Raw genomic sequence first — 20,715 nt, forward strand, 5'->3', positions numbered from 1 at the left:
GCGGCACTGGATCAGAGCAACGGCCCATCTCGGCTGGTAACCCCGCCGCCCCGCGGCACTGGATCAGAGCAACGGCCCATCTCGGCTGGTAACCCCGCCACCCCGCTGCACTGGATCAGAGCAACGGCCCATCTCGGCTGGTAACCCCGCCGCCCCACTGCACTGGATCAGAGCAAAGGCCCATCTCGGCTGGTAACCCCGCCTCCCCGCTGCACTGGATCAGAGCAAAGGCCCATCTCGGCTGGTAACCCCGCCACCCCGCTGCACTGGATCAGAGCAACGGCCCATCTCGGCTGGTAACCCCGCCGCCCCGCTGCACTGGATCGGAGCAACGGCCCATCTCGGCTGGTGTCCCCCTCTCACCTGCACTTGATTTGGCCCGCTAGTCCTTAGTATGGAAAGGCAGGGTGATACAGGTGCCTCAGAGGAAGGCCCCCGCCACCCCACAGTGCAACTGACCTAATGCTCTACGGGGGGGGCGGAAATTCCTTCCTGAGCCCAGATGTTTGCAGTCGCCTTAGCCCTCCCTGCACCTGCACTGCCAGCAGCGTTCCCAGCCAGGATGAAATTCTCCAGCCCTTTCTCATGTCGAGTTTGACCTGATCCGGCCCCATAAATCCTGGAGCAGGAACCCAGCACTGAGTCATGGCAGTTTTCCCTTTTTAAGCTGGTGCTGCCCCGTGCCCCTGGGTTTTGGGGAGATGGGATGAATTGATCTGATGGCCAGAAAGGACCATTCTGACCTCTGGTACCACACTCCTGCCCCGGGATCCTGCTGAACTACAGCGATGTTTCCGAAAGACGGCCCGTGTCGACTGAAAGAGGGCAAGTGCTGGACAATCCACCGGGTGCAGGGCAGCTGGTCCAATGGTTAATTCCCCTCCCGGTTAAAAATTTGCCCCTTCTTTCCAGTCTGAATTTGTCCAGCTTTGGCTCCCAGCCATGGGGTCTGGTTCTGCCTTGTCTGCTAGATTACAGAGCCCTCTGCTCTGAGATCTCCCTGTGAAGCGTTGACGGAGCAGCACCCACCTCTCCCATGACAGCGATGGGGGTCTCTCCCTTGGCCTGGGCCACTCGGTGCTCTATCAGATAGTACATGTACTCGTCGTAGAGGAGCCGGATGAGATGAAAGGAGCCGAAGCTGGCGGCGCTCCTCAGGGTCAGATCCCGGATTACCATGGAGCTGTGGAAAGAGAGCCCGGCTCTGGGGTTACCCCTCCCTCTGGGTCAGTCATCCAGTCCCAGACTGGGAGCAGGGGAGGGCAGGAACGTACCTGTAGAAGGACCACTTGAGGAGGAAAAGCTTGGCGGCCTTGGGGAAGCTGGAGCTGCCCTGGTGGGGCTTGAGGACCTGGGTGACCACCCCGTCCAGCCACACCGCCCACTGTTCCAGGGAGTTCTGCTGCTGCAGGGTCAGCTTGAAATCCTGCTCCAGGCGCTGCACCACGCGGTCCTCACAGCGGCACACCCACGAGGCCTGCTCCTGTGGGCGGGGCAACGACAGAGACACCGGCACCTTCAGAGAGGGGAGCAACGCGGCAGAGGGCCAGGGCCAGGGCTGGGCACTGGAGGAGTCGCATCCCGTGAGCTCAGCCCCGTCCACACTGTGACCCCCCGAGGGGCCAGCTCCATTTGCCTGGAACGCGGGGAGTTCGGAGTCCCCAGGAATGTCCCACTTGCCAATGGGCAGAACCCTCGGGAGCTGGGGGAGTCCCTGGCCTCAGCTTAGCAGACCCACTGGGAGGGTGGCGCACAGGGAGGGACGGAAGGAGCCCCTGGGGCATGCGATGAGCCAGCCTCTGTCGGGGGTGCCCTGGGCACCTCAGGCCCCCCCCACGCCAATGGGAATGGCTGGCGCGTGACACCTCTAACCAGCAGACTGGAGGTGTCTCAAATTAAACATCCAGCAGCAGAGGCAGCTTTAGAGAATTTGGGTCTACATCATTACGATTCACAACCTGTTGCTTAGGCAGCGAAGTGTCTTTATCCGCATCTTCCAGAGGGCGCAGAGAGGTGACAGGCCCCGGGCCCCGGGATGGAGCTGGGCCTAGAATTCAGAGGACCTAAACCCCAGTCCCCTGCTCTAACCACTAGACTGTGCTGCCCCCGTTACCACGGCATTGGGATAAGAGGCTGGTGCCAAAGGGTTCTGGGTCGGCTGTTGTGTTACTGTTCAGTCCCCCAGGGCACTCAGCAGGGCACAGAGAGTCTGGGCCAGTCTCCTGGGAATCACCTACCAGCTGTACCCACTGCAGAGGATGAGAGAAGCCGATGGCCCAGCTCACTTCACTCAGCTCCCTCTGAGCTATGCTGGCAGGTGGGTCGGCAGCTCTGACCCAGCCCAGGGGGTTCCTGCCTGCACAGCGCTGGGGCAGACAGGCAAGCACCAAAAAATGGCTCATCGTGCAATTGGCCAGGGGAGGAGGGATTCTGTTACCTGGACGTTTGCAAAGTCCACCCGATTGAGGTCGCTCAGCATCTGGTTGATCTGGGCCGTATTCTGTAATACGGCCCGGGCAGCCTGGGCGAGGTGGTTCAGGGAGGTGTATCGCCGCAGAGTCTGGGCAAAGGCACTTGCTGCTGCCACCTGCGGAACAGACAGGGGTCAAACCCCCAGAGAGCGGGCAGGTTCCACGCACACGGCCTAGCTACAGGACAGGCACCGTGCCCTACGGTTGGGCACTGAGAGCTGGATCTGACGCCGACCAAGAGCCGGAAATCACTGCCCAGCACTGCCCAAGGGGCGCAGAGCCACAGACCACGTGACAATGAAGTCCAAGGATCAGAGAGACAAGAGCTTGGCACTGCCAGAGATCAGAGCCTGGCGCTGCTCAGGAGTCACACTGCCGAGGTCTGGGTCCCAGGCCATTCCCCCCTACGCCCCTTGCGCATCTCACCTTCACTCGGACCATCTCTTCAGGAATATTCATCATTGCGTTGGTTAACCAGCTTTCCAAACTCTTGGCGAAATTTCGGATCGCTTGCGTCAAGGCACCTGGGATAGAGAGGGGCAGTGAGACCCTCGCACAGCCACGGATTGGCCAGCTGCTCAGGACTAGGGGGAGGAGCCCGTTCCCTGGCGTGGCACTAGACTGATGGCTTCGAAAGCTAACCCTAGGGGACAGCGGCTAGGCCTGGAGCACACAACCTGACCAGATGAGGCAGTGTGGCTTAGAGGCTAGAGCACAGGCCTAGGCCAGGCCTTGGGAGACCCGGGTTCAATTCCTGGCTCTGCTACTGGCCTACGGGTGACCTTGGGCAAGTTGCCACCCTGCTCTGTGCCTCAGTTTCCCCATCTGTTCAATGGCGCTAACGATACTGACGTCCTTTGTACAGTGCTTTGAGATCTACAGGTGGGAAGCTGTCCTACGTAGGAGGGGGCAGGATCAGCTGTGTTGTGGAGGTACCATCACAACTCTAGTGTGGTGACCGTGGGACCAGTGTCCAAGCCTCCAGCCCTGTGGAGTCAGCGCAAGGAGCCAGGCTAGGCAGCTCTACCACAGCCCTGCACTTACTGGGAATGGGCCGGAGAACGTCGGGGATGAGGATTTCCACCAGCCCCTGGTACAGCATGTTGTCACAGTCCTTTGTCCATTTCAGGACAGGTTCGTATTTGGACAGTATCACCAGGCAGTTCTTTGGGAGACGCTTCTCTGCTTCATCGTGACTAGACAGACGCGTTTGCCCCAGTTAGTGCATATAAGAGCCACATATCAGTTCACCCCAGAAACACTACAGCTGAGGCCCCGTGTGCTTCATACCATGCTAGAACTAGGTTCTACAGTCAGGCCTGCTAGGTTGCACAGCAGTCTAGAAACTCTACGGAGCAGCTCTGTTGGCCTAGTGGTTAGAACACTGGACTGGGATTCAGGTGTCCTGGGTTCTATTCCTGGCTTTGCCATTGGCCTGCTAAATGCCCTTGGGCAAGTCACTGCCCCCTGTCCCTCAGTTTCCCCGTCTGTAACGGGGGTGAATGAGACCATCTTCCCTTGAAAAGAGCTTTGAGATCTACCAATGAAAGGCGCTACGCACGAGCTAGGAATTATTTCGGACAACGCTTGGCTGCACTCGGGGAAGCAGGAGCATTTAGCAGTTGGGAGCAGAGTGCTTGGGGAGGCAGTCTTGGGTTATGGAGAGGGTCTGACTGGCTTCTCCGTCTCCTTCCCCACCCCAGAATCTCTTGACTGCAATGAGCTGCCCCTGCCCTGCCAGTGAATTCCACAGCGCTGGCTCACCCGCATTAGCAGGCTGTTTTTGCCGAAATGCTCAGCAGGGAAGGAGTTAATGCGATGATGATAAACAGTCATCAGCTATCTCCAGGGGTGCTGAATGGGGTGGTTCACACCTCCCAGGTACTAGCTGCAGACTCAGGCAGTCTTCCCCCTACCCCCACCCCGCCACATACACCATTAAAGGGCTAGAAACCAACTTTTTCCTGAACTGAATCTTTAATTCTGCAAAGACCGAGGGCCACCCACTGCAGAGGGGCTGGGGCAGTGCCCCAGCAAGGGCCAGCTCGCTCCAGCCCCCGCTGCCATGGCAGGGAAGAGAGGCACGGTTCGCGGGTACTCACACTGCTATGGGGGTGGCTTCACTGGGCTGATTCAAATTGTACCTCCAGAAGGTCTTCCATAAGGTCTCCACCAGAGTGAACTGCAGGTTTATCATCACGTCCACGATGGCCTGAAGAGAAGGAGCGGAGGGTCAGCACTGATGTAGGCCATGGGTCAGTAGCTATGAGGTGAGTGGCCCCTTGTCCCCAGTCTTCTGCCCTGGTCCTCCTAAGATGTTCCCTTCAGAGCACGCCCCAGGAGGAGCAGCTGCATGGGGGGGCCTGAGATGAAGAAGACCAGTGGGAACCTCACACTGAACTGGCCAATGGGGCATTCAATGATCCATCTGTATTAACGCAGCCCTGGCGCTTTAAAATCCCCCTGTGCTGCTGGACAGGAACAGCTAGATTTGTACAGGAGCTCAGTGGAAGTCACCACGCAGGGCTGGAGGAATTTTAAAGGGGCAGAACGGTACCACCATCTCCCTGAAGGAGGATGTCATGGGGTGGCCTGTGACAGATCAGCTCACCTTCCCAGGTGGGAGAATGATTTTGGTCATGTGACCGGAAGATCATGTGACTAACTCAGGCCAGACCTAGGGATGTACAGTCTGAGGGAGATCTTAGAACTCCAGCTAGGCAGAAGATTCAATGGATTCCAAGACCTAAAGGGACCACTGTGATCATCAGGTCTGACCACCGGCGTAACTCAGGCCAGAGAACTTCCCTGAAGAAAATTCCCAGAGCAGATCTGTTAGATAAACATCCCCGCTTGGTTTAAAACTTGTCAACAACAGAGAATTTGCCACAGCCCTGGGTAAGTCGTTCCAACGGTTAAGTGTGCATCTTATTCCCACTCTGCATTTGTCTAGCGTCAACCTCCAGCCATTGGATCGTGTTAGACCTTGGGCTGCTAGATTGACGAGCCCTCTATAATCCAACCTCTGTTCCCCAGGGAGGTACTCACAGACTGTGATCAGGTCACCCCTTCCCCGTCTCTGTGTTAAGCTAAACAGACTAAGCTTCTTGAGAAGCTGGGGAAGCTGCAGCTTGTCTGAGGAAACAGCTGCAGGTGAGTGTGACAGGGAACAAGACTGGTTCCTGCAGGGAACGAAGGGACTGTTTGACCAGAACATAGCTCTGGGAAGGAGAGGGGGTGGGGGACGACGACTCCTGATTCAAGGAAAGAAACTCTGATCTGGGCTTGGGCCTGGAAGACCAATGTCTGTATGGCCTAAATAAACTGGATCCTGCTCCAGAAGGGAAATGTTTTAAAAGGACATGGACTGGGTGAGCTATTCAGGGGTCCAGGAGGGGAAACTGAGGCAAGGTAGCACCGATGAAAGCAAAGAAAAAAGGTCTACATTTTTAGTGGAAAATTTAGATTTCCCCCCCCACACACGAAAATTAAAATATTTTGACCAAAACCTAGAAGTTTTGATATGGAAATGCTGCTGAAGGACCTTGTGGGAGCTGTAGTTCAGTACCTTCATGTTCCTGTTGTCCTCTATAGGCTGGGCTCTTGTGTCGGGCTACATCTCCCATGATGTATTACAGATTCACCTTTTGGAGGAGGTGGTGCACCATGGGAAATATTGGCAAGTCCAGCCCATAGAGGAGAACACTTGCCTTATGTCCCTTATGAGCCAGGCTCCCCAACTAGACTACATGTCCCATGATGCACCATGGCCAAGGAAATGCAATATGCACCATCTCCTCTCTGGAAAGGAGACAAAGGTGCATCATGGGAAATAAATTATAAATATAAAAATAAAATAAATTAATGGAGATATCCTATCTCCTAGAACTTGAAGGGACCTTGAAAGGTCATTGAGTCCAGCCACCTGCTTTCACTACCAGGACCAAGTACTGATTTTGCCCCAGATCCCTAAGTGGCCCCCTCAAGGATTGAACTCACAACCCTGGGTTTAGCAGGCCAATGCTCAAACCACTGAGCTATCCCTCCCCCCTGTAGTACAAAATGGTAGCACAGCCCACAGAGAAGAATGAGAACATGAGGTAACTGAGCTACAACTCCCATGAGGCACTGCAGTGGCATAGCCAAATTAAAAAAAGATTGTTCTTTTTGGGTGCTTAGTTTTCTACACAAAGTAGACACTTCCCCTTCAATTTTCCATTGAAAAACAAATTTGATGGGAAAATTTCATCCAGTCCTACATACAGGCCACCCAGTGGGAACAAGGTCTGTCCCTACCAGCCTGTGCTGGATTTAAACCTGTCGCCATGAGGCAAGAAGGTCCATGTCCTGTTGCCAGTGCTTCTCCAGGGGAGATTGCCCCCTTCTGCAGGTGGCCCCATACCTCACAATGCTCTCGGTAGAGCAGCTGGAAGGCCTTCACATCTTCTGCCCCGATGCCATCAGGCAGAGGTTTCCCTTGTAGGTCTATCTCAGAGAACTCGGAGAGGGTCCGTGACGCATCTATGGGGAGGGAGATGAAATCAAGCCAACGTGAGGAGAGAACAACAACACGACTGCCTTTGAGGGCCCGAGGGCCTTACTAAGCTTAACATCCATTGGTTTCAATGGGTCTTGGCCTAGGTACGGCCACCAGGGTTTAGCTCGGTATCTCCAGCTTCCCTGGGCTGAGAGAGAAGTTTGGACTCCGTGGCCCATTCAGTCCCTGGTCTCTTTGCTGACACTACCAACCACACGTCAATCAGTGAAAGCAGCGGTGGTGACGTCTGGAATGGAGACACAAATGAATGGGCAGAGACCCACGAGCACATTTCATGCACTCACCGGATAGCAATGATTTGACCACTGCTGGCCGGTCCTGGATTTGATCTGGCAAGCTAGAGGCGAAAAGCCCCTCTGCTGTTCCTCATGCCCTGGAATTCTGTGTTCCCCTCAGTCCCCTGGGTTGAAATTTAGGACGTGAACAGAACTGATCTCTAAGTCATGAGGGTGTGCTGGTAAGTGCCCCGCTGGAAATGTAGTGGATCCATTGTGAGGACCCCACCGAGTCTGATACGATTGTATCATGAGCATCAACCTCTAAGCGCTGACCGTTCCCACCTCCCTCCCCCACATAAAGAGCAGGATAGGAAAGTGCATTCTCTTGCCTTCCATCGACTCAATTAATTCCTGTCCCAGCCTCAAGGTGCCAGGTTGCTAAACGTGCTCTACCGCCAGGTCTTACCCAGGAACTGCTGATACTGCTGCACTTGAGCACTGATGTCAGACAGCCCGGAGCCCGGCTGCTGGCCCACCGCCGCCCCGTTGGTCATCCCCTCCATCTTCTGAATGGGCTTGAGTCTGAAAGGCAGAGGAGCCAAAGGTCAGGTGCCGACAGAGTTGCAGGCCTGCGAACCAGGCCGGGAAATGTGGCACCTGGGAGGGTCGTTGTATGAGTGGTTGCGCCTTGAGGTCACATGGGCGTGGAAGGGTGTCGCGGGGGATTTCCCATCCAGGCACTTCAGACAAGAGCAGTGGCCCTCTGTGTCTGTAGTCACCAGTGACTGATGGTGGATCCAGACGGGATTGCTCCGGCTGGGTGCGCGGGAGCATACATGGGTACCCACGCGGCTCTACACCGCGCTGCCTCCTACCTTTGCTTCTGGGAGAAAGGCTGCTGCCTCATGGCCAGGTGCTGCTGATCCTCCATCAGGCGCAGCAGTGGCGAGTTGGCTTTGATGCGGAGGCCGTAGTAGTGGTACTTGGAGTTCCCTCTGAAAGGAAATCAGGATAGATAAGAGCTCCGGGGACACACAAACCCACTGTCAAGTGTCTGGTATCGAGGAGGAAACATGATTCTGCATTGCCAGATTCTGCTTTCCCTTACCCCAGCCCAATCCCATCAACTCCAGTGGAGTTTGCTCTGGATTCATGCCAGCATTGCAGAGATCAGAATCCGGCCCTTCAGCTCTGCGTGGGATGCCAGGAGAACGGGAATCAGGCGTCTGTGTTTCCAGTTCCCATGCAAAGCAGTTTTCTGCAGTTCTTAGCAGGTGTAGGAGCCCGGCTGGGGCTGGTGGCAGCGCACCCACAGATGAATGGGAAACGAAGCAGCAGCCCTATATTAGGGGCCAGCACAGACCTTCAGCATGACAGGCCTAATCCTGTGTTTTTGCTGAGCACCCTCTGTTTGCCCGGATCTCAGTGGGTGAGGAGGCCACCAGCACCTTGCAGGTCTGGAGCCTGAAGTTCCCTTCTTGCTCCCGGTGAATGTTACCCAGGGCATGGTGGATTGTAAAGGGTTAATACCCCCAGCCACTGGAGATGCCTTTACCGTGTGCCAAGCCTGCGGGTGCGGAGTCCCATGAACACGGATCGGATCAGCTTGCCGAAAGACGCTGCGTTTACTGGCTCCAGTTTCTGCTCCTGGCAGTGCAGCAGGTAATGGCAGTAGAGAGTGCTGCGCGGCAGGCTCACGCCCTCGGCCGTCTCGTAGTTATCCAGCAGCCACTGGACCTTCAAAGAAACCCAGCAGCGGTTAGAGGGCTTCTTCAGGGCCACGACTGTGTCCACCAGACCCCCGCTGGCACAGACCTCGCCCCTCACATCGCCCACACTGACCCCGCTGTCTCCTTCACTGCCCCAATACAGGTGTCACCGTCACCCCCGTCAGCATTACCAGCATTGGCCCAGTTTTCAACCCCTGGCACTCCCTAAACCAGTCCTTGTGGGCTTGGGCTGAACATAAATGGCCATTTTAGGTGCCTACACGTGGATTTAAAGGGGCACAAGTCAAATGTACTATTAAAGCAACTACTCCTCCTGCCTGGGGGCTGCGTTTTGCACATACTCGCTACCAGGAGACATTCCACTGTCTTATGAGCATTATGCCTGGTAGTCAGTGTTTGTAGGACTGGGTCCTAGGGTACTAACAGGCACCACGAGAGGCAGTGTGGCCTAGTGGCTAGAGTACTAGCCTAGGACTCAGGAGACCAGGGTTCTACCCTTTAGCTGGACATACACATTTGCCACTGGCCTGCTGGGTGATCTTGGGCAAGTTCCTGCTGCTCTGTGCCTCGGTTTCCCCATCTGTAAAATGTGAATAATGATACTGACTTTCTTTTGTAAAGTGCCTTGAGCTCTATGGCGACAATTGCTAGGTACGAACCGGGTGTTAATTGTGAGAAGTATTATACACTTCTCCAGCCCCTTCCACCCAAGAATTCCAAAGTACTTTGCAGGCCCTAAGTTTTACAATCCAGCCCCCTGCTCCCCCACCTCTGACACAGGTTGCTGTTGTGAGCCCCATTTCCAGACTTGTCCAAAGTCACACACAGCGCGTCGGGGCAGAGTTGGGACTAGAACCTCAGAGTCTTGACTCCCAACAAGGCGTCTTAATGACAAGACCATCCTCCAGCCCTGGAAGAGTTAAAACTGACCCTTTTTTGACTCCCTTTGAAAGGATTAAAACTGACATGATGAATATCAAAAGTATTTTAAAAATCTAATTAACTTTTCCCTGTTTCCACTAGTTCAGGGTTCTGAACTGATGTGGGCTTGGATAGTGAAGACAGACTAGTCAGTTTCATAGTTGTTTCTAGTCAGTTTCACTTTCTGGCTCTCCTATGCTAGCACAAGGCTGCAATATTTGAGCGGTAAATGCTATGGTTTATTTGTTTTGTTGCTTTAAATGTTTCCATTGGATTTCTGCTGGTCTTGGGTTCGGTCAGAACTGATTTATACAAAGTATTCGTTGCCAGATTTAACACGACAGTGTCCAAATTAAGAGCCCAAATGTGGATGTCCTGTTACGATGCGCAACTGACTGCAAATATTTGGTATAATGGAAGTACAGTAACAAAACAAGCCAAGTTCTGCTATAAGCTATACCACAGCAATTCCACTGGAGTCAGGAGTGCAGGATTTGACCCAGAACTATGTAAAGAAGACACTGTGGGTTGGATTCTCTGTTAAACCAGTGTGAAGCCAGTGTAACCTCACTTTTACACCAAAGGACCTACACTGGTTTTACACTAGTATCCAAGATCCGCCTCCAGTGGCATTATTCCAGATTTACACTTGTGTGATTTGCATCAAAATCTGGCTCTGTTGCTTTAAACAAGCCAACAGGATTTAAAAAAAATTTAAGTGTTTGAGTCAATATATCAGATGCTCCAAATAGCTGAGGTGAGGCGCGTGTACAACCTGTCCTTCCCAGAGCTCTTAGACAGGAAGATCTTTGGACAGGGGCCATCTTTTTGTTCTGTGTTTGTACAGTGCCCGGCACAATGGGATCCGGAGCCCGACTGGGGCCCCTATATGCTACCGTAATATACCTAATAAATATTAATGATACCTCTCAAACTCCAGAGCTGTCACCGATGAACAATTCCCAGCCAGCAATAACCCTACCTACACTTTGCCCAGCAACAGCCTGTCTCATTCGAAGATCTCAAAGCTCCTTACAAACAGCAGTTCATTAAACTTCCCAATCCCTCGCCAGGCAAGTCAGCACCATCACACCGACCTTAAACGTTTATCGTTCCTTGTTACCACAGTAACGCCAAAAGGCCTCAGCTCAGCTTGGATCCTAAACTCTTCAAGGCAGGGACAATCTTACCATCTAAACAGACTGTGGGTGGGAGGGGAAACTGAGGCAGAACAGAGGTCTCCTGGTTCCCTTATCCACTGGATTTCCTTCCACAGGGGCAACAGAACCCAGGAGTCCTGACTCCCAGTCCCGATTCTAACTACTAGCCCATGCCCTCCCTCGGTCACAGCCCTCTAGGCGTATAGGTAAGTCCTGGTTTGGTTTTATGCTTTTATGAAGTTTTATTTTATAAAATCAGAATATTTTAAAAAAAATCTTTGCAAAACTGTGCCACGATGTAACTAAACAGCCCCTGGGGGCAGGGCTGTGCGGGGAGGCAAAGCCATTAGCAGAATTGCATTCTGGGACATAGCACAGAGCTAGTGAGTTGGGATGGATCCGAGCTAAGCCCGGCAGAAAGGCAGGCCAGGGCCATTGTCTAGCCCATACATGTTGACCTCCATTCCCACGCGGCCAGGCCCTGCCTCCCAATTCTTCAGGCCTGGTTCTGTGTTTGCAAACAGCTGAGAAGGATGAACGTATTCCAAAGGGGGGGTTCCAGTTATGTGGCCTGAAAAGGAGAAGCAGCCCCATGGATGTCTTGCCGACTTACGGTTGCTGGAGAGGCACGTGTGGTGTGGGAGTAAGACTGACTGGAGCTTCCTAACATGTATCCTCCCTGAATCACATAGGTTCCCGTTCCGCCACCACCACCTCCTCCGCCGCCTCCTCCGCCTCCTCCGCTCGGATTGGCTATGATCTGCCCTCCGGAGACGTACATAGGGACGGATCCAGTGCTGGCCACGGTCTGGGAGGTTGCAGGAGTGGTGACTTGCGCCGGGGTGGCTTGCGATTCATAGTAATTAGCTCCTGTGTTCTGCGTATAGAGAGGGGTCTCTGTGTACGGGTAAGTGCTGGAACGTCTGAAACAAGAGGGAGGTTTAGCGGAGCTGTGGACAGGTGCCACTGTGCAAACAGACGTTTCACATTTATATAGCCCCTTTCATCCGCCACTGAAATGCAGCCACCGCTGGGGTGGACCACAGCACCTGATTAATACCATAACAGTCTACGGCAGGAAATGAAGAGAAATCTTGTATCCCACAAAGTGCAGGGTGAATTTAGCGAGGCGGAACAATTATCCAGGCTGGAATTTGGTCGGGGTGATAGGGTTAATATGCCCAGGGCCTCAGTTCTTCATTTCACTAGAAAGATGATGCTAATAATACAGTGGTTTCCATACCTGGATCTCAAAGTGCTTTACAAAGGAGGGCAGTATAGTTAACCCCATTTTACAGATGGGGAAACTGAGACACAGAACTCACCCAGCAAAGCGGTGGGCAAGCGCTTGTTAGTGCCACGTTGACACCGCTTCCTGCAGCACTCTAGCTGCCAAGTTTGCATCTCTGATTCTCTCTCTCTCTCTCCACCCCACAGCCCTCAAGGAGCAGGAAAAGATGGGGAGGTACAAGCTGACTCCTCCTCCCCCTAGATCAGTGGGAGCAAGAGTGAGTGGAAAGGGGGGGGGGAGTCTGTTGGCCAGAAGCAGGTGGCGGGAGGTAGGTGGTGACGGAGGTTCCTGGGTAGCTATGAGGAAGAGGAGGTGTATGTGTTGGGGGAAGTGAGTGATGGAGAGGGTGGGGGTTGCCTGGGCCGCTGGCGTGGCTGGTGAAAGGATGGTTTGGTGAACGCTTGGCAGCTGGGGGGCAGAGGAATGCCGGTGGCAGTTGGCTGAGTGTGGAGGGGGAACCAGAGCCAGTCGGCTGCAGGGAGAGAGGTAGCCTGGAGCCAAGAATGGGCCCCTCAATTGTATGCCCCCAGCTGCCGCCTCTTCCACTGTTTCTGGCTGGTTCACAAGGGAATCAGCGTAAACAGGAGCAGAGCGGCTGCCCGGCTGCTTTCACAGGGCAGGACAAGTCATGGCAGGGCAATGCCTGCTGCCTGCCTACAGCCCCGCTGGGTGCAGGTAGCCAAGGTGGGCGCGGGGCTGCAAGGCCTCGCTGTTCCTTGGAGCCTGGCTCTGTGAGAGCTGAGAGAGCCGGAGCCTGGCCTGGAAAGAACAAAGCCGGGAGGCCGTTGCCCTTTAACTGCCCCCGCTGACATCTTGGGAGGCCAGCACCGAAGATCCCCGGGAAACGGGGGCAGTGAACAGGGTGCTCGCCTCTCTCGCGCCATGAGCGGGCTGCAGCGGCTTGGCGTGGGTCACTTACATGGTGCTCGCTGTGTAACTGGCGTCGCCCCCTTCCACGTACTGCACCTGGTTGGGATAGACATGCTGGACGGGCACCTGCTGCAGCTGCTGCACCTGAACGAGGCAGGGAGAGAAATTCATAACAGCCCGAGTCCTTCGGTACGGCTGTCCCCCTGCCCGGCTCTCACATGCTTCCTCTGAGGGGTTCAAGGCCCTCTGCACCCATTGAGCATCACAACCCCAGGAAAGGTGGGCCAGTATTCCCGCCCCTTGCCCCCTGGGGAAACTGAGGCACAGAGGGGTGATAGTGATTAAATACTGACTTGGAGGGGAAATTACACGTAGACTGGAAGCTCTTTGGGGCAGGGACTGTCTCTTTTTTTGGTCTGTGTTTGTACAGTGCCCAGCACACTGGGGGCCTGGTCCATGACTGGGGCTCCAGGGCATTACCATAATCCACCTAATAAATACGGTACAGTGCTCCGAACAGTGGGGACCTGACCCTAGGCGCTATGGTCATACGGATAATAAATACTAATCATTACACCGCGAGTCAGTGATCGAACCCAGGAATCCTGTCACCCAGGCCCCTGATCTAACCAACAGCCCCCACAGTCTCTCTAACAGGCAATGAACGTTTCCTCCAGGAAGCTGGGGTTCCTGCTAGGTAACGAGCTGTGGCAGCTGTTCGAAGCTCCTATTTTCGGAAGCTCCTGCGACGTTACTACTCAGACTGTTAGAATTTCTGAAACTGTTCCAACCCCGTCCATCACCCAGGGATCCCCAGGCATTTTATACCCACCACTAAAGGGCCCCACCCTCTGGGGGGGGGGGTGCAGCAGCTGTTTGACAGCTGCCTAGCAACACTGCATGAGAGTTTACGGTAGGAAGCGAAAAGGAATCCTGCATCCAACTGAAATGACAAGTAGGATTTCAGGGAAGCAGAATGTGAACTGCTCGTCCTGGCGTTTGGTCAGGACATTGGGGTTAATGAAATGGGACCGACAATGGCCAGAAGTAGCCCTGCCCGTGGGTTTCTGAAGGGAAGAGCTCAGTATTCTAACTCGCTCGTATTTTACCATGAAATCTGCTGCACTGAATCAGAATTGCTTGCGAACGGGAACGAATTGGTGCCAGTTCTCCCATGTCCCAGCCTTGTCTCTGTGGACGGAATCCAGGCACCTCCCCCCCCCCCCCCCCCAAAACTCGGCTCCTGGGCTCCTATTTCACTCAAATCCGAAACACAAACCAAATATCTGCTTTCAAGAGGTCCAAGAATTTCAGTGCCCGTGGCAGGGACTGGCCTAGGTGGGTAAGGAATGAAGGCAAAGCGGGGATCCCCGGTGTAATGCTACTGGCTTCAGCAGAAGGAAGTGGTCCGTGGTGTCCTAATGCAATGGGCTGGGGCTGCTGGGTGGTTCAGCTCTGCTCTCTGGAAGGAGCAGGGAGGGCAGAGGCAACTATTCTTGGATCTCCCTGGGGAACCTCTCCAGGACCTACTTTAAGAGCTGTAGCTGCTGTCCCAAACACTAGCACCTGAGGGACTCTCTGAATCTTGACTCTCTGGTCGGGACTGGCGTGATGAGAGGAGAGGAACGGCAGCTGCTCAATCACCACTTTTTGCTGCGGGAGGAGGAGGTGCTGAGGAAGCATTCGGACCAGTTCCACCCACTGCTCCGAAGTGGATTCTAGCGAGTGGAGATAGTGGAGCCTGTGCTCTTGGCTGGCTAGACAGCAGCTGGCCAGCGGATGCGTCCCGCTACTACACTCTAAGGAGAGAGGATGCTGCACTGCCCGCGGCTGCGGCTGCTCACTGTTCCTAGCCGGACCGGGGAACTCACTGCCTGCGCTCTAAACAATAAACAGAAACACTGAGGCAATCAGAGCTTGCATTGCGACCATGAGCTGTTCGACCGCTTCCCTGCTCATGGGGGAAGCTCCTGCTCAGAGTTAAACCCAGTCGCTACTTAATACACCACAACTGTACTCTGCATTTACATGGCGTCTTCCATCGGAGGACCTGACCATGCTGAATAACAGCAGGGAAGGAGAATTATTCCCATTATACAGATGGGAAAAGAGAGGCACAGGAGGTGACGTGACTTGGGCCTGTATTCTCAAAGGTATTGAGGCACCTAATTCCCATAGATTTCAGTGGAAGTTAGGAACCTAAATACCTGTGAGAATCAGGGCCTTGGTTAAATTGACCCAGTGGGTGATCTGGGAACAGAACCCAGGTGTCCCAAGTCACAGTCCCCAGCTCTAACCCCAAGACCACATACTGGTTACTTGGAGGAGGGTGGGGGGAGGAGGGAGAAGCCCACAATATGGCTGCTAGCCAGAGATGGGTTTGAGGAGCTTGCCATCTTACAACCCTGTAGTTTGAAGATCAGACTGTTAACTTTTGCAGCACTGGCTCTGTGCAGCGTTGCGAGCAGGTTCCCCCAGCAGGGCGGGCGAATGAGATCAGTTAGACCATGCTGGCTATACAGAGGCAGGAATCTAAGTAAAATTCCGGGAGCTGGATTTGGCCCTAGGGCAGCTCAAAACCAAATGTGTGGCACCAAAGCCTGGGTGCGGGATTTCAGCGTTTCCAGAGCTTCCTTTGTCCCAGCGCCAGGTCTATGGGGTGGGGATAAACATGGGGGGGAAGAGCAACTCTTTAGGGGATGTGAAGGGTAGTGGGAACACAGGACTGGCAGGGACCAGTCATCATGTCCAGCCCCCCTGTCACCTCATCCCATTCACACCCTGAACAAACTCCATCTTCAGAGGAGTTAGGTTGTTGCCCCCACTGCTCCTGTTGGAGGCTGTCCCAGACCCTCCCTCCTGTGAGGGGCAGAAACCTGCTTCTCATAGCCAGCCTCAATCTATTCCTGGCCAGTTTGCCCCCACTGGTTCTTATGCCAACTCTGTCCCTTAGCGCCCTCCCTGGGTCTACTCCCCAATACAAGGGCTGGGATGAAAGGTCACCCCCAAGCACAGACTGGAAGCTCCCTTGCTCAGAGAATGGAAAACGGCCGGGATGAACAGGGACCAATGGGGCATGGTCTGCCAAGGGAATGGCTTGGAGTGGACCTATCAGGTCTCTTCCCTCTCGGAAAGTGTGGCCAGCGAACAAGGAAGTGCGCTCAGTACCGGGGTAACTGGCTGAAATTCCCTGGCCTGGGTTATTTCTATGACATCATCCAGTCATCACAGGCCACTCAGACACCCCCCTATTGAGCCCAGTGACTTTGGTCAGACCAGGCGGTTCAGCCCTCGGACAGCGGGTGCCAGCGGCAGAGAACAGGAGGGAGCGAGGTGCCCCTGCAGTGGCCGGGGATTGATGTGGTGAGATGTTCCTCCAGGGGAGGTCAGCCCAGATGATCTAATGGTCCCTTCTGACCTTGAACTCTCTGCCCAGGCTGGGATCAGCTACTCTGCAAAGAGACGACTGTCGGTCTAGCTGAGGAGCGCCACGGCCGAGGGCAGAGGATGTCTGCCTCAGAACTAGCCGAAGGGCACAGCCCCCAGGCGGCTCGCTACGGGACTGGAAAGCTCTACCTCTTGAGTGACGTGAACCTGCTGGAGTCCTTGCACCGTCAGCTGTTGTACTGTGCCCGATTTCGGGGCCTGGGGGGTGGTCTGCACGACCGAGCGCTGTGGAGGCAAACAAACAGGCCATCAACAACCTCCCCGAGTGAGGGCCGTGCTGGTGAAAAGTACCACCTGATCGCCCCAAAGAGTCCAAGGCTGGTTACTCCGAGATCACAATCAGGCAGGGCACGTGCCGTGATGCATGCACACCGCCCTGCATCAGAGCGATCTCGGGGGTGAGAGGGGAGCTCCATTTCTCTGGCTATTCTCCTCGGCCTCAGTGCTAAGGCTGCCAACAAAGGGGTCTGTTAGCGCAAGGCAATGAACAGAGAGACTCAGAAAGGCCGTCTTTGCTTTGATGGCACTCGCTCATTGGGTCACTTATAGCCCAGCCCAAGCTGGTAGTAACCAACAGCTGCTCCTATCTGACGGCTGCTTGGCGGCTCCTGGGTGGAGTGAGTTAGGCTACAGGAAGGGCCAGGCTGGAGCCAAGCAGCCCAGCGTCCTGCCTCAGAGAGAGGCCAGCATCAGATGTGTACGAGGGAGGCGTAAGAACCCTCCAGAAGCAGATGTTGGACAATCTGCTCCACATTATCTCTCAGTCTGGTCTCTAAGAGTCTGTCTGCACCGCAGTCAGGTGGTGTTGGGTTGGAGCGTGTGTAGACGTGCTCAGGCTAGCTTCGATCAGGCTAGCTCAGGTGCCACTAGCAGCGAAGCTGTGGCAGGATGGGCAGTGACGTGGGCTAGTTCCGCCTCCCCAGGACCCTGGCTACATGTTCAAACGGCCGTTGCCAGTGGTGCTGTGGCTTCACTGCTACTGTTATTTTGATCTCGCTCGCTCGGGTTTGTCTACACATGCTGCAATCACCTCCCGTCTGCAGTGTAGACAGACCTTAATAGGCAGAGATTGGCTTCAACCCTGAGGCGGGAAATGTAACACCTCTTCCAAAATGGTTATCATTAATTATAACAATCCTGGGTATTCTTGTTATCCTTAGGAGTAGCCAGTCCCTTTTTGAATCTCGTTAAGTTCTTAGCCTCAATGACTTCCTGTGGCAGGGAGTTCCACAGTCTGATTCCGTGTTGTGGGAGAAAGTATTTCCATTGATCAGTTTTCAAGTCACCACCAATTATACCCCCCAGGTGTCCTCATCTAACTCAAACAGGTGCCGCTAGAAGTGAGGGCAGCCAAGGATGGAACAGACCCCGGAGATTGAACTCCCCCTCTCGCCCCACAGGGCAGGGCTCGGGCACCCAGGCTGGGGCCAGCGAGTGGCCACATCACTCTGATGTTGCCCGGACTGTATCTGCCCAGCAATAACAAAACTTTGCAAGGTTCATGTTTGTTTCTAAGTAGCAGAGACGGTCTGAGCGGCTGCCTCTTTGAAACATCAACAGATGTGAGTCGCTATTGGGGGGGAAAGATACTAAAATTGTATTTGGTAGCTGTTGTGGTGGGGACACTGTTTCTCAGATCTGCGATCCACACTCACACCCAATGGAGCTCCAAAGCCAAGCTCTTGAGAGCATTTACTACCATCAGCCCCCGGTGGGGTGGCTTTTCTTTCCCCACCAGAGAGGGCTCAGGTGACACCCCGGGGGGTTACTTTGGGATCTGCAACCATACAGCACCTCTTGCGAGACGGGCACTTGCTGGACTCCATGCACCTGAAGCTGCTGTACTTGTCCTGGTTTGGCGGTGGAGCTGTTGCTCTGGACAGGGGAGTGCTGGAAAAACAAGGAGGAGGTGTTTTATCAGCTGCTTAGTGGGAAGGAGTAACACAGCTTGTGTTCCCGTAACACATACCCCCTCCTTCCTGTTTCAGATCCCTCCTGGGAGCTCCTGGCTCTGCCAAGCCCACCACCCACAGCCGTGTGCTGTTCTGAGGGGTGACTTCGCTAGCTGCCAGATCTGATGGTGCTTTGTGGAACAGATGAGAAGCATGCAGGTTAAGACAGGAACAACAGGAAGTGACAGCAACACAGGAAGTGGGTAGACAAGAGCACAGTACTGTAATGTCACCCTTCCTCTCTCCCCCTGGCCTCTGGGGAGACAATGTGAGGAATATAGGAATTGCTAGACTGGATCCACTATCCCAGCTTCCATAGCAACCAGTCACAGCTGCTTCAAAGAGGAAGTTTCTTGCTACCACCTCTCAGGCAGGGTTTGCTCCTAACCCCTTTGCCATTCGTTATTCAATCTAATGTAATTGTTCCTGTTATTCGTGTAAATGCCCCACCCTTTTGTGAATCCAGTTACGTTCTTGGTCCCAATAACATCCAGTGGCAGAGAGTTCCACAAGTTAATTCAGAATGTGTAACCAAAAGAGTGTTTCCTTTCTATATTATTGTTGTCCTCTGCATCGCCAAGAGCGTTCTTGCCTGATTTTTGCCTAGCTTTAAAAAGTAATAATAATAATTCCTAGCTCTTATCTAGTGCTTTACATCAGTAGATCTCAAAGCACTTTATAAAGGAGGTGAATAGCATGTCCCTATTTTACTGGTGGGGGAAACTGAGGCACAGAGCGATGATGTGACTTGCCCAAGGTCGCCCAGCAGGCCAGTGACAGAGCTGGGAACAGAACCCATGTCTCTTGAGACCAGTCCAGAGCTCTATCCACTAGGCAGCACTCCTTGGGGCTGGGCCTGAGTTAGCTATTCTAGTGTCCTGCAGTGCTGAGTGCTCAGTTCACACTTGATAATTTGCTCCCAACTGTGGTTTCCAAAGTAGGTCTTTGCCTCCTTTAGCACAACTGTACCGCAGCCTCCCTGCTCCTGGCCTGAACTCCTGCTCCCTTCATATGTCCCAGGCCAGCAGGACTGGGTCTGAGTCACATGCTTCCATCATGTGACACCATCCAATCATTCCCTTCATGGGGGGAGCTCACCCCTTGCCAGTTCTGTTAGCAAGCTCTTCCTTCCAAGTTTCCTGCACATCTACGGTGTGTAAAAACCAGGATGGGGAAAAGAGACATTGCCAAGCTAAAAGATCACGTACTGCCAAAGGTCCTTCTCGGAGTTATTAACACTGGGAAGAATTTCATCACATTTTGCCTCTTCATAAAAGATTCCAGGACCAACCTTTCATCTGCCGGGACGCAGAGTCCTTGACATATTTGGGACCTTCCAGGGAGCCCTAGGTTTGGCCCTGATGTAAAATAGGATCCTGGTGGAAGCGACGTCACTTGACTCATGCACAAGGTCAGTGTAGAAGCCTAACAGTCCCCGCTCCTCCAAGGTGCTTCGGTGCCTAATTCCCACTGAATCAAGGGGAGCCAGGCACCTAAAAACCTGGGAGGAGCTGGACCAAAGTCCCTCACTAATTCATTACTTTAGACTGAAGCCAGGAGCAGAAGCAGAATAAGAAACATCTTGATCCCTCCCTACCCCCGCCCCAAAAAATTAAGGGCGACCCTCTGATTTCACTGGACTCTGCATTAGCGGGAGGAGAACAGGGCTAGTCAGAGCCGCTAGGGAGCAGAGCCCAGATCCTCAAACGTCCTTCAGCTCCTAACCAGCCTTGGGGCCAGGCCCTTAGGGGAGTGAATGGGGTGAAGGTGTCAGTTACAGCTGCTGGTCAGCAGCCAATGAGAGCGCAAGGGGCTGAGGGGTTAGAGCTGTGGTAGAAACTGTACAGAATAGAAATATATCTCATTCCCCGCTCCGCTACACCCCACTCCCCTTCCAGGGCTGAGACTAGAACCCAGGTGTCCTGGCTCCCCAACCCCTGCTCTGATCACTACACCCCACTCCCCTTCCAGAGCTGAGACCAGAACCCAGGAGTCCTGATTCCCCACCCCCTGCTCTGATCACTGCACCCCACTCCCCTTCTAGAGCTGAGACCAGAACCCAGGAGTCCTGGCTCCCCACCCCCTGCTCTGATCACT

The 20,715-nt window shown here is 54.1% G+C and overlaps 1 protein-coding gene across 3 annotated transcripts in view; it reads right to left on the reverse strand.

The window, feature by feature from the left end:
* Positions 1–20,715, reverse strand: part of RFX1 (regulatory factor X1) — a 50,655-nt gene that overhangs the window by 4,208 nt on the left and 25,732 nt on the right. For 2 of the 3 annotated variants that reach the window (XM_024200032.3, XM_024200031.3), the window contains 14 exons: positions 18,461–18,556; positions 16,796–16,891; positions 13,269–13,363; positions 11,672–11,981; positions 8,803–8,984; positions 8,123–8,242; positions 7,714–7,829; positions 6,874–6,992; positions 4,574–4,683; positions 3,516–3,667; positions 2,898–2,995; positions 2,438–2,587; positions 1,275–1,483; positions 1,030–1,183 (listed from right to left, as the gene is read on the reverse strand). In XM_024200032.3, the coding sequence (XP_024055800.1) occupies positions 1,030–1,183; positions 1,275–1,483; positions 2,438–2,587; positions 2,898–2,995; positions 3,516–3,667; positions 4,574–4,683; positions 6,874–6,992; positions 7,714–7,829; positions 8,123–8,242; positions 8,803–8,984; positions 11,672–11,981; positions 13,269–13,363; positions 16,796–16,891; positions 18,461–18,556 (2,007 nt within the window). Of the gene's footprint in view, positions 1–1,029; positions 1,184–1,274; positions 1,484–2,437; positions 2,588–2,897; positions 2,996–3,515; positions 3,668–4,573; positions 4,684–6,873; positions 6,993–7,713; positions 7,830–8,122; positions 8,243–8,802; positions 8,985–11,671; positions 11,982–13,268; positions 13,364–14,749; positions 14,873–16,795; positions 16,892–18,460; positions 18,557–20,715 lie in introns of all 3 variants that reach the window. The other variant, XM_026660674.2, reaches the window with a different exon arrangement.

Source organism: Terrapene carolina, unplaced genomic scaffold (assembly GCF_002925995.2).
Source record: "Terrapene carolina triunguis isolate 2854851 unplaced genomic scaffold, T_m_triunguis-2.0 Scaffold833, whole genome shotgun sequence".
NCBI classification, from domain to species: domain Eukaryota; kingdom Metazoa; phylum Chordata; order Testudines; family Emydidae; genus Terrapene; species Terrapene triunguis.